Source organism: Oncorhynchus mykiss, chromosome 7, assembly GCF_057628025.1.
Source record: "Oncorhynchus mykiss isolate SJ-2025 chromosome 7, ASM5762802v1, whole genome shotgun sequence".
Taxonomy (NCBI): domain Eukaryota; kingdom Metazoa; phylum Chordata; class Actinopteri; order Salmoniformes; family Salmonidae; genus Oncorhynchus; species Oncorhynchus mykiss.
The window spans coordinates 38,344,197-38,357,734 of NC_143028.1; the positions used below are offsets into that span (position 1 = coordinate 38,344,197).

The 13,538-nt window shown below is 47.0% G+C and overlaps 1 protein-coding gene across 2 annotated transcripts in view; it reads right to left on the reverse strand.

Moving 5' to 3' along the window:
* LOC110527824 (forkhead box protein J3) overlaps nt 1–13,538 on the reverse strand; it is a 92,130-nt gene that overhangs the window by 62,787 nt on the left and 15,805 nt on the right. For both annotated transcript variants that reach the window (XM_021609355.3, XM_090240891.1), the window contains exon 2: nt 413–869. In XM_021609355.3, coding sequence (XP_021465030.1) covers nt 413–736 — 324 coding nt within the window. In that variant the 5' untranslated portion in view covers nt 737–869. The remainder of the gene's footprint in view (nt 1–412; nt 870–13,538) is intronic.

Genomic DNA, 13,538 nt, shown 5'->3' on the forward strand with positions numbered 1-13,538 from the left:
CCTTGAGATGATGACACAGCACTGGCGCTCTCCTACACAACGGCCTTCTCCCTATCAAGGCATCTGCAATGAATAATACCACCCATGAATGAGTTATTTAGTCTTTGTTTGCTCAGATCGGGACATCTCTGAATATTAATCCAGAATTTTACACTTCACAGTTCTCGCAGGGCTGCTCCTATTTTTATTTAATTTTTTTATTCAAAAGATGTACAGTTCGCTTTGAGCTTTACGGGAAATTACAGTGTGGTGCTTGTTATTAATGACATTGAGCTTTCACGTCCAACTCGATGTCTACAAAACTAACTCGATAGCATTCCAAAACCACACACAGACACCGGGTGATGTCATCAGCTGGGAATTGACATCCTTTCTACTCCAGCTCGTCTGTCTGTCCTCTTACAGTACGTACCTTCCAGCCGCTGCCTGCCTCCCGGTAGTAAGGGAAGTTGTCACAGATCCACTGGTAGATCTCGCTCAGAGTCATCTTCTTCTTTGGCGAGCTGTTGATGGCGAAGGTGATGAGGCTGGCGTAGCTGTAGGGCGGCTTGCCATCTTTGTGTTGCTGGACCTCCTCCTGGTCCAGCGTGGTGTTGGGGTCCAGCATGGCGTTCTTCTTGCCCATGCCCTGCCCCCCGTGGCCCCCCTGGGCATCCGCCTTCTGGATGGCAGCCCGCATGGTCAGCTGAGGCAGCCAATCCATGGAGGTCAGACTACTCTCCAGCTCCGACGTCATAGCGACGGCAGGCTGGGCTAGGCTGGGGGGGGGCGGGGGGGTGTTGATGGGTGGAAAGCAGGCCAGGTGAGGTGAGTGGAGGCTGAGGGCAAGGCTCCCCCAGCTCAGCTGTCTAGCGGTCTCTGAGTGAGGCCTAGAAGATAAGACAGGCAGGGTTCAGTCCAACTACACACATTTTGAAATTACACTTTAACAATGAGGTTGGTGAGCATAAAAAAAAGACCATGTCTGGCAACTAGCTAGATATACTGCATTAAATTAGTATCATATTCCCTGTAGTAAAAAGGTAAATGTCTGATTGGTTTTAGGTACTTTCAAAACATATGGATGCTTCCCGTTTTACAGGATACTAGAAAAACAGGTAGGTTTGATTGACTCAGCCTAGCCTTAAATCCACATACTGGTAGTCAACGCTGTGCCACATATTTTGTTACAGAGATGGTTCACAATACCACACAAGGCTGTCTGACACACACTCCATAATCCCAATACCAGGCCAGCACACAGGAACTCAAGTCCAGGAGCCAGCAGCATCCCACTGGCTTGCTTCTGAAGCTAAGCAGGGTTAGTCCCTGGATGGGAGACCAGATGCTGCTGGAAGTAGAGGTGGAGGGCCAGGAGGAGGCACCCTTTGTAATTAAAAAAAAAAAAATTACAATGCCCCAGGGCAGTGATTGGGGACATTGCCCCTGTGTAGGGTGCCGTCTTTCGGATGGGGCGTTAAACATCGGCCCTGACTCTCGGTGGTCGCTAAAGACTCAATGGCACTTATCGTAAGAGTAGGGGTGTTAACCCCAGTGTCCTGGCTAAATTCCCAATCTGGCCTTCATACCATCATGGTCACCTTATGATCCCTAGTTTAAGATTGGCTCATTCATCCCTCTCCTCTGTAACTATTCCCCAGGCCGTTGCTGTAAATGAGAATGTGTTCAGTCAACTTACCTGTTAAAATAAAAAGATATCCCACCACCCCTGCAAGTTAGCACATTCACGCTCCCTGCTGCCCATAGAGCTGACGCGGAGTTAAATACTAGAGGGAGAATTGTTTTCACAACTGCCAGCCAAATGGGGGAATGGCTCAGGAGGAATTCTGACTGCAGGCTAGTAAACCCTCCTCCCCCAGGCGGAGCCTCTGCCGTAAACAACCAGCCCTGTGTCATCATGCCAACCGTCCTAGCCTATGCTCGGCCCTTTGTATCCGCCTTGATTTGCACACAAACAGCCCCTCTTGCTGGGCTCGATGCCCTCTCTGGCTTAAAATAGCAGCAGAAGAGAGGGGCCTAAAGTTACAGGCATAGCTAGGTGAAGGCAGGCAGCCATGCAAAACAAGCCCCTGTAAAGCACTGCACTATGGTGGGGGAGAAAGCCCCGCAGGAGAAAGAGAGGAATCTCCACTGTGTGTGTGTGTGTGTTGCTCACACGCCCACCCTGCTGTAATAAATACCTCCCAGAACTCGGAGGGTTTGAGGAGCAGCAGGAATGCCCTTCACAGAGACAAGGCTATACGCTGCAGCAAGTCACTGACTAGAGCCTCAGCCTAGTGGTAACTAAGACCCTGATCTGTGAGAGGAGACGTAGTAGCAGCACTTATGCAAGCTCACTGCTGCTTTATTACCTGAAACGACCAAATGCCACAGTGGCTCTGGAGGCACCCGTTTTAATTGAAATGAAAAAGGTGAGTCACGTCCTGCTAATGAGTCATTTTCCACTTTAAAAGAGATAGCAGGGTAACCAACCCTCTCCGAGATCAAATTAAAACACACTATTCTCATTATTTTTATGTACCATTGAAAATACGAATCTCTAATTGTTCTACCACCAATTACATTGTAACACAAGCCACAATACCCTGAAATACAACTAGCAGACTTTCCCCTGCATCTCTCACTCAGTGTGTCTGTAGCTGGCTCTAACCTGTGGCTCAGCAGCAGTGATCCGCTGCATCCTTACAATAGGATGATGAAGCAGGGCTAGGATGCAGCCAGACCCCGTTAGCTTGCCATGAGGCCAGCAAGCTGACAGACGGCAGGTTGATGAGTGGCTCCACCCGCAACACTTAGACGAACGCCATTTGACCCTATGCTAATGATCCAGATGTTTCAGAATCTGCAAGGCCGATCGTCTTACATTGGCGAACCCTGGCTGGGGCAGGAATGATGAAGAGCGGCAGCAGCGCCTCTGCCTTCATCAGGCCAAAGCTCTGTGAGAGGCAGCCAAGGCCAGGACCATCCAGAGGCCAGAGAGTTCAGGCTCCGACACTTAGGAGACCCAGGGAGGAGATTACCACTCCACACATGGAACCGCTTTGATCCAGCTGAGTCTGTCACTGTCGCTTTCACAAACCAGGGTTTTTCCTCAACTGTAATTTGTTTTGAGTGTGGTGCTCTGGGGCGCGTTTTACAACAGAGGAATAAACGCCTCGTCAAATTAGTTTCTATTCAGTGGCGCTTGAAGGGTTTTATCCCCCTCAGATTAATGGCAGATTTGGTATTGAAATATCTTAATCCAACAAGTTCCCTACCTTTTTATTACGCAGAGCACCGACAGTGATTCAGTCATGCCTCACTGTCAATAAGTCTGATGTGGCTCAAACACAGTGCAGCCATTGCGTAGTGCCAAACCCTTTTGTCTGTAGGCGTCATCCTCTGAGGCAACAGGGTGACTAATGATGGAGCCTGCCGTCCTCGCCATACCGTCACAGTAGATGACACCTTCACGGTCTTGAGATGGAGCGGAAAGAATTGGGTTTGAAACTCACCCCTTCCCACTGTCTGCTGCATAGCCTTACACTTGGCAAGCCGTCGTTTTAGTACCTGCTTATAGTTCCATATAGGCTACATTTCCTGGTACCTAATGCTTACCACATTCTCTTTACCTAGCTAAGGAAACCTGTAGATATCCAGAACCCTGAATCATTCCCTATCCCGGAGAAAGGGATATCCAGACTCCACATTCTCAGTCACACTTCCAGACGCAAAACTCTTGATAGGTACCAGACCAGTGTTCCTTCTAATGCACATATCTGCAATGAATATCCCCCCCCCCCCCCCCCCAATTCACTCCAGCCATGCATCTGTCACACTTAACACCTCAGCACAGCATATGTCTGCCTGGCTACACAAGACCATGAGACCCATGGCCATGATAGTGCTGCACATCTCCTTAAGACCCAACACAGTCATCGGTAGTTAAAAACTCAACAGTAAATATTTACACCACCGGTGATTAAATGCTGCCCCTGAGCATGTTGGAGAGAGAGAGAGAGAGAGAGAGTACAGAGAAACTAAGACGAGAAAGAGAAAAGCTTGCGGTTATAAGAGATATCTTCCTGTAGTGGGAGGGATGGCAGGTAGCCTAGCGGTTAACAGCACTGAGCCAGTAACCGAAGAAGAGCAGACTAGGTGAAACATCTGTTGATGTGCCCTTGAGCAAGGCACTTAACCCTAATTTCACCTGTAAGTCACGCTGGATAAGAGAGTCTGTTAAATGACACACAAAAAAAAAAAAAAAAGGTGTAATGTAACTTGGCGAAAGAGACGGGAATGGCTCAGCGAGTCCCCCTCTGCTACGCCTGAAGATCTGGCACACAACTCACAACAGTGATGTAACCTGGTAACAAGCTTTTGGTATCATCTTCACTCTCGACCGAAACCCAGGCCATACCTTCTATATCAACAGCCTTATTCCACTGCTTGAAAAGCCCTTGTTTTCTTAGAACCCCGCTCACCTGTCTGTCACTCAAAAAGGGAGATTCCTCACTTTTTCCCCAGTCCTGGAAGCAAACGGCTTATTGAGAGTTATTTTTGGAAGAACACGGCTGGCCATTGTGATTGGAATGCTCACGTTTGTAATCGTGTCGTGTGTACACCCCCAAGGGGGTTTCATCTTCATTTAAAAAAAATCAAGTAGGTAATGGCAGTGCCAAGGCAACGACTTTTAATTTCAATCTTCCTTCTCAATTAAAGGCTTAATGGTGCCGTTGAAACCACCGCCAGGAAGAGAGGGAGCATTAATAACCCAATCCTTACTTGCATTTTTTAGGATGTGTCAATTATCGCTTCACTGCTCAAACTGCTGAACACATTGTTCAGCTTATTGTAGCCCGCAGCCAAGCTGGGCTCAGAGACAGGGCCTGTGTTTGCAGATAGCTGCTAACTGTGCATTTGGAGTTCTGTTTCAGTGTTGGGAACCGGTCTATTTAATTGGTTGGGTGGTTATGTGAAGCAGTCTATGGTATACTGTAGGGGAAGTGGGTTCTCTCAGTTCACCTGCTCCCACCTCGCCAGTGACTTAACACCATACTCCATAACTATTCTGCCAATCAGTGGAGATTGCCACCATGCTGTGTGTGTGAGGCAGTTTAAAGCCTTGGTTGCTGAAATGTTTGGATTTATAATATCCCATTGATTCTTAAAAGAATATAACTTGTAAATACCTCATGACCAAGCAAAATTTACTCCAATGTTTGTGAACAAAGTAAATGTAAACAAACACTAACCTTAAAAAAAAAAACGGGTAAAACGTTAATATCATGGATGGCCAGTCTTCGCAGCCACGGCGCTGTATGAAATTGAGAGCGGTTGCTTTTCTCCCACCGCTCAGCTTCTTACCAAAACAGAGGTGAGGTGATCATTTCAATTCAGGACAAAAGCGTTTTAAAAAAACACTACACATATCCAGGTCGAAAAAGACTAGTCTTTGCCCGCTTGCCCTTTTCATGCCACGTTGACATGAACAACTTGGCTCTTGTTGCACTGAGCAAAAACATACTAGTGGGGGTGCTCGAAGCACTCAGCATCAAACCAACCAGAGTATAATAGGCCGCATGGATGTGCATGTCTGGCTACATAAGCCGTAGCAGGCAGCTGACACCAGGCCAGCCAATACAGTCGGAGTTGGATGAGGCCCAGCCATGCAGCTCCAGCCTCAAGGCTGTCATGAGGTTACAGCGCAGACAGACTGTGACCCCCCACCCCCACCCCACATCAAGACCTGGTCAAACAGACACCAGGGGTCGCGTTAACGCCGATTGTGATTTTTCAGGCGTAAGAAATACCTTGCTGGGTATTGTAAACAGATGTAAAATGGTTATTGAAATCTCTGCTCAGAATCAGATTCATTTTAAGCTTCATTTGCACTTCTGCACTTGAATGAGAATCCAGGAACTGGCATTCTATCAGCAGACAGCGCTCTGACTGATGTGGAGCTACTTTTCTCTGGTATTTATCCTCTTGTAGCCTACTCTTCTCCGGTAAAATGCGAGCTCAACTTCAAGCAAAACATTCGGAAAATGTAGCCGGCTGCATTCGCTCCATGATAAACAGACATAGGATGGCCGTGCATTGTACTAACGTAGTGTCTGAGAATGTAAACAATAGCGATCAGGGGGGTACAGCTATAGAAGAAAACAAAAAAAAATCATAAAAACGCAGTTGAAACAGGGTTTAAAGACGCAGATTTCTGGACGGTCTGTTTTGAAACAGCAGACGTAAGGAAAGCTAACACGACCCCCTGGGTACTTGAAAACAAGAGAAAAAGGATTCTGAATGGAAGCTGCAGTAATTACGCCGTTTGGGGATATTAGAAATTAGCAGTCTGCCGTTATTCACGGTAGTGTTCAGAGCCTGGGCTTGGAGAGAGCTGCGCACGCAGGCAGGCAAACAAGGCCCTCAAGCTCATTGTGCAATCTGCAGCAGGTCCTCACACACACACACAAAAAAAGCACATACAGCATTCCAGTAATTCAATAAGCCTTTCCAATGAATTACACCAGTGATCAGGAGGGGTTTGTGTTTCTGTCCCTAACAGCTTGGCTGGGAGGTGGCCTTTGTGTAGGGAGCGGTGGGGGTGCCCTGACACCGACCATGCAAACCCAATTACCCTGGTCCCTGGGCCTGAGGGCCTGCATTAACACTCTTCCCCTGGGGAGCTCGACTCCACGCCAGCCTGGCAGCCGGAGCGGGAGACAGAGAGACAGACAGGACACAGAGAAAGACAGACAGGACAGAGAGGGGCTGCTGCTGAATCCCAAATAGACCACTTAAGGGACTGGCAGGAGGACTGTTTTGGTGGCATTCTTGAGCCTTTCCCCTCATCAGCATTCCCCAGATCGCATCCTATAGGCCACAATTAAATTCCAGGCACTGGGGTAAGGAGGGAGGCGCTGGCACTGCCTCTGGACCAGATATGATTGGCTCCAGTGTCACATCAGTAGAGATACAGCAAACTCACAATCAGGAAGTTTTCCTGCAATTAAAAAAAAAAAACGCGTGGACTCTGCCAGAATAAGCTGCTTCGTCTTGACATGGAGTTCCAGCACCACGTTGAGCGTTTGGAAATCCCATATCACCGCCTTCACAAATAACGGTGCACAAGCGCTCTTCCTCGCGGCAACTGAAACGTGTTAAATAACGAGAACAAGATGAAGTTGCCAAAGCGTGAGTCGAAGGAATTACCTGGGTGGGCAGAGAAAGCTCAAAAATCACATCCACAGGAGCTGGAATAATGTCCTGACTTTCAAAATGGAGACAGGGTTCAGGCTAGGCAGCACACGAGGTTGTGGAAAGACGGAGAGTGATACTAGCGCAACATATAGTTACAACACTAGTCAGGCCTATTTAGTGCTTCAAATATAAATACAACGCCATTCTAACTGGGAGAATAAGGCACTTTGGTTCAGTCGTTAGAGGTTCTCCTCACGTAAGCCGAAAAAAATGTCTTCACCTGGGATGGCATTAACATTTGAGTTGAAAATTAAAACCGCTTTGCTTTTTAATCAATATCCACTCTCTCAGAAATAATGAACAGCTTATTAAAAGGAGTTCACTGCCTGACGGAACTGGATGCTGTTGAAGAGCTGCTCTTTGACTCCGAGTTCCATTTCAGCGTTTTACTGCACCTCCCTCCCCTCCCTCTTTAAAAATAAATAAATAAAACGCCACTGTACCCTCTACCCTGCATGAGATAACGCCGCCCAGTAGCCAGTGGAAAAACGCATGCAGCACAGCCCACAAACAGATAAACACAAACACACAACAAAAATAGTATGGAACAGGCTGCAGCCTTACAGACAGTAATTGACTAAGATAAAGCTTATGCTAGAGTGACCATGCACAATAAGAGCATGATGGGCATTCATGGCACATTGCAAAGGGGCTGGCTGGGCCACCCGTCATAAAACCGTGCCCTTTCCCTGGAACGATAATGCCTCTGCATTTGTGGTTGCACAATAACAGCGGAGATTAGAGGATTAAGTCACAGGTCAATAGTTTCATCTTTTGTTGGAGCGTCAGCTTAGCCTCTGCTCAGACAGCGTAGCCATTTGGCGCAGGGCAGGCAGGCTGAGGAGGCCATCTTTGCAGAGTGCTGCTTGATGTGACGTCGGAGCGTTCTGCGGATGTGCGCGCAAGGGGGACAGCATGCCATCACTAGATCTGTGAGTGACCCCCCCATCACTGGGTTACAGCCAGCACAGACAGTCCATCGGTGGCCCATATTCACTGCCAGGAGAAACAAATCATCCATTACAGAGCTCTACATTCTTTCTGGAGAGCGATCCCATTCCATTCGAGAGTGAGACTGCTGCTGTGTGTTCCGTTAGCCCTAGTAAAATGAGAGAGTTGACAGAGAGTGGAGAAACCACAATCAGCTGTGGAGTGGACCAGGGACACCAGGAGTCAGTCACCAGGACTCAGCCATGGTCAAACCTGGTTAGAAACTCCTCAGGTATTCTCTGGAAGCCTTCCAAATCAAATTCGATTTGTCACGTGCTTTGTAAACAACAGGTGTAGATGAACTGTGAAATGGAAACTTGTGGGCCCTTCCCAACAATGCAGAGAAAGGGAAAAAGATAAATAAATAAAATATTAACAAGGAATAAATACACAATGACTAACAATAACTTAGCTATATACACACACACACACATGACTAACAAATCCATGTTTTTATTGTTTATTTAACTAGGCAAGTCAGTTAAGAACAAATTCCTATTTACAATGACAGCCTACACTGGCCAAACCCCGACAATGCTGGGCCAATTGTGCACCGCCCTATGGGACTCCCAATCACGGCCGGTTGTGATACAGCCTGGAATCGAACCAGGGTCTGTAGTGATGCGTCTAGCACTGAGATGCAGTGCCTTAGACCGCTGCGCCACTCGGGAGCCCGATGTGAGGTAATTGAGGAAGATATGAACATTAAAAAAGGCAGGGACAAAGTGACTAGGCAACAGGTTAGATAAACATTAACAGCAGCATGTGTGAGGAGTCAAAAGACTTAATCGATCTGCATTAACCCTTTATGCACCAACTATTTAGCAGTCGGGTGGCTTGGTTCCAGACTCGGTGCATCCGTACCCCTTGCCGTGCGGCAGCAGAGAGAACAGTAGGACTTGAGCGGATGGAGTCTATAACAAGACTAGCTGGAGTAGCACGGCTTCCTGCCCTCTACCTGGCTGAGACTGAGCAACTTCAGAAGGCAGCTTCCTGGAAGCTTTAGGCCATGTGAGTGACTGAGAGTCGGAGATAGACAGGCATTCAGCATCGCCACCTGTCAACATCATCCCTCCCACACACCCTGTTCCAGGTTGCGTCAACGCGTTTGGTTTCCAAGAGACCACACTGTTTACCTGGGTGTGGAGGAGGAGAGGAGAGAAGGTAACTGTACGAGTCATTGTTGTTCTAGGCCTTTGCTGTTCAAATACCTCCAGGCAAAAGGGAATCAACATGGCATTGCTCATCAAACAGCACAATAGGGCATCACTAACCCAGAGGATTTATCATGAGACCAGGTATACGATTTAGATTTTAAAAAAGCTCAAAGTAAGCAAAAATCATCTCCCAAAGCCAAGTGCACGATGTTCAAATGAAGCAATGGAAATTTCAGACACGCTGTCCGAACAGCCGCTGTGCAGCAGTATCAGACTGTGAAATCACCATGGGGACTGAACTCATACTGCCTGGCAGAGCCACTGCCGACACGTCGCTGATCACAGATCTGATCTGAGAGATCACTCCACCTGCTGACCAGTCCACACAGTTGGAAATGATTTTTTAAAATGTTTTATAATAATAATAAAAACTGAACAATACAGTGTTGCAGACAATCAAGTCTCCTGCCCAGACCTGGCTTGCTGAACTTGTTTACTTACATTGAAGCTGCAAGGCAACAGAACAAAGCCACCAGCCACCACTCCCACATGGCAGCAGCTTCAGGAGAACAGCACCACAGTGTTGTGTCCAGTGACATGACTCAACGCTACGGTAGCCTGGCTGTCAAGACAGACAGAGGAACTCCCTCCAGTGTTAGGACGCAGCCATAGCCAGGTGGTAATCTGAAACTGGTGTTGTCAGAGAGAAGGCAGAAACCCATGCAGGCAGTGAGGAGAAGCATGCTTCTGCTATGGAACTCGCACTTTATGGAGGGGAGGAAGGCATGGGGGCTGCTTGACAATTCCTGAATCTGGTCATTAGCGAACTGTACTCGTGGGACAGACTGGTGTGGAACGCCCTCTGCTCCTCCCATGAAACAGCTGCGTCAAGGCTGTTTGTAGACGTGTGGTTAGAAACATCTGGGAGGCGCATAAAGCAGTGGACTACACTGAGTGTGTTGTCATCATAGCCACCATGTATCATTTATCCAATATTTTATGACATTATTTATAGAGCGATAAGTCTCTGGGTTGTCTAATTGCACTACTGTGGAGATTTTGTACAAATTGGTCTAGTATTTTATAGAAACCACCTAGTGAGCGCAGCCATTTCGCAGGGCTATAAGGACCTCCAGGGAAATTCCGATCAAGTCAGTGGCAGCTGATGAGGTTGTTCACCGCCGATCGATTTGCAAAAGCTCATCAAAAAAAAGTCTTAAGTCCTCAGTGTATTAACATTATATGACAACGGCTGAAGGCGATAAATCGTACATTGATCCAGGATCTTTACAGACAGCGCAAAGCTCATCTGCATCACGGCTCCAGAGAGCTATATGTCATGACCGAACATCAGACGTCACATGACATGCACCCCTGATGGATTATCACTTTCCAAAGATCAGGTAAAAGTACCCTGCACGCTTTGTAGCAAAGTCCACAGCAAGACTAAAAGCTGTTATGTCCCTGCCATTACTGTAATGGCTTGGAAAACCTGAATGTACTGCAGACGCGTACGGGGGGGAGGTAGGGGATTCTAAAACATCCAGACGAATCAAAAAAAAAAAAAAAAAAAAAAAAAAAACTTTCAAAGCCCTCACAGTAATTCTCTGCGTGAAGCAATGTGCATTATTGTTGATGCTGGTTGGAAATGTAATCACCAAAAAACCCTTTGCAGCTTCACCCCAGAGTGTTTTAGCACCAAAGAGAGGGAGCCACGTCAGATATCAGAGGGGCTAATGAATGCGCGAGTCGAGAGAGGAGACTTCCTATCACATCTGACATACCCCTCAACCTCCCTCACAGATTACAAAGCCTTTTTCTCCCATTCTGCTCTGGCACGCTGCTGTCGGTTACTAACCTTACCTTCCTTTTACCCCACTTTAAAATTCCTGAGCATATCCCCATCCCCCTACACACACACACACACACACACACACACCACAGGCTGCGCTCATTAAAAGCGGATTTGCATGTCTGCTCCAGAGCTGTATGAGGGGAGATGAAACACAAGTCCCAGTTGCTGCCTCTGCCGAGCGTCACTCATCTGACAGAGACACCTTCACTTAGGGGCCCCAGAAAACAGCCAGCCAGCAGACACAGGCTCCCCTTAAAAAAGGGGCCATGCACACAAAACCATAGAAATAGGATTACTAATACGTCTAAGGGGGTACACACCGCCATTGTACAATACATAATATTCACAATGAGTGACAGCCATACGCCAAAAATCCACAGAAACCATGTCAACCCTATATCCTGCAGGAGACACTGCGTGCGCTTCATCAATCAGAACTGTTCAGCTGAGAGGGCGAGAGACCGCCACAATACGAGAGCTCCAAACCAAATCAGTCTCCATTGCCTCAGAGATCACATGCCCAAGACAACGATCACTTCTTATTTGTGCGTCTCAGCCTCTATGCCTGTCATTATGGTTTTATTATAGCCTAAGCATGAGAAAGCATGTGTTGGCCAAGGACAAACAGCTGTATAGGTTAATAAAACTCCCCATTGCTCTCCCGGGTCTTCGGCATGGCTTCTGTTTAACAGTGAGCGAGAAAGGAATTATACTTTAGAGCCACAGCAAAGATTCACTATGAATTCTACAACAAAATTGACTAAGACTTCAATTGATATAGCAGGATTAGTAAAACACAAGGAAAGCCAGAGAGTAGAAGGCCTTGGAGTTCAAATCAAATTCTGGGGGGAGGGGGGGGGGGGGGGGTGTATTGTGAAACAGCCATGGAGGACATGTCTGTCAGATAACAAGAAAGTGAATACATTATTTTTTGGGGGGATGATTCAAAAACAGATTAAATGCACAACACTATGCTGCTTTAAGTTCTCTGCCAAGATGGCTGGGAATATGAGAAATGTGAGAGAATTCTTGCAAAGGATAGGACAATGACGACAAATTGCATTGAACACCACTATGCTATACAATCCTCACCAATTCATGGTTATCAGAAAACAGAACACACGTGTACGCTCACAAACTAGGCTAATGACGAGACAGATTCGGAGAAGCTGATAGCGGACAGCATGAAGAAATGTATCATATGACCATTTACTGCAATTTTATAAAAAATAATTTCTCTGAAAGAGGTTCCTGGTTCCCCCTCAGCCTCCTCCATATGAGGCGCTTTTGTTAGAGATGACTCACTTGGCGAAAGTGGTGAGTCATGTGGTATGCAACATGACTCACTGGTTCAGAGGAGCTGTAGTGCAGCAGAGCAGACTGCTGACCTACAGAGCCTGTCCACCAGGAGCTTCAACGTATTAACAGTTCCAAGATCATGCCACTTACAGACCAAAACACTTATCGAATAGCCACACACACACACAAACACACACAATCATACTGAATGTATTCTGCATGTAGACTCCATCAACTGAATACAATTCCTGGCTCTCATGACTGTGTGAATTTCGAAAACATTTGTTAGCACTACAGTAGCGTGTATCACATTTTGGGGGGATTAATATTCAATTATCCATGAGTTTTGAAATACACTGCTCAAAAAAATAAAGGGAACACTTAAACACCACAATGTAACTCCAAGTCAATCACACTTCTGTGAAATCAAACTGTCCACTTAATAAGCAACACTGATTGACAAATTTCACATGCTGTTGTGCAGATGGAATAGACAACAGGTGGAAATTATAGGCAATTAGCAAGACACCCCCAATAAAGAAGTGGTTCTGCAGGTGGGGACCACAGACCACTTCTCAGTTCCTATGCTTCCTGGCTGATGTTTTGGTCACTTTTGAATGCTGGCGGTGCTTTCACTCTAGTGGTAGCATGAGACGGAGTCTACAACCCACACAAGTGGCTCAGGTAGTGCAGCTCATCCAGGATGACACATCAATGTGAGCTGTGGCAAGAAGGTTTGCTGTGTCTGTCAGCGTAGTGTCCAGAGCATGGAGGTGCTACTGCTATCTCCGCCTTTGTGCAAGGAGGAGCATTGCCAGAACCCTGCTAAATGACCTCCAGCAGGCCACAAATGTGCATGTGTCTGCTCAAACGGTCAGAAACAGACTCCATGAAGGTGGTATGAGGGCCCGACGTCCACAGGTGGGGGTTTTGCTTACAGCCCAACACCGTGCAGGACATTTGGCATTTGCCAGAGAACATCAAGATTGGCAAATTCG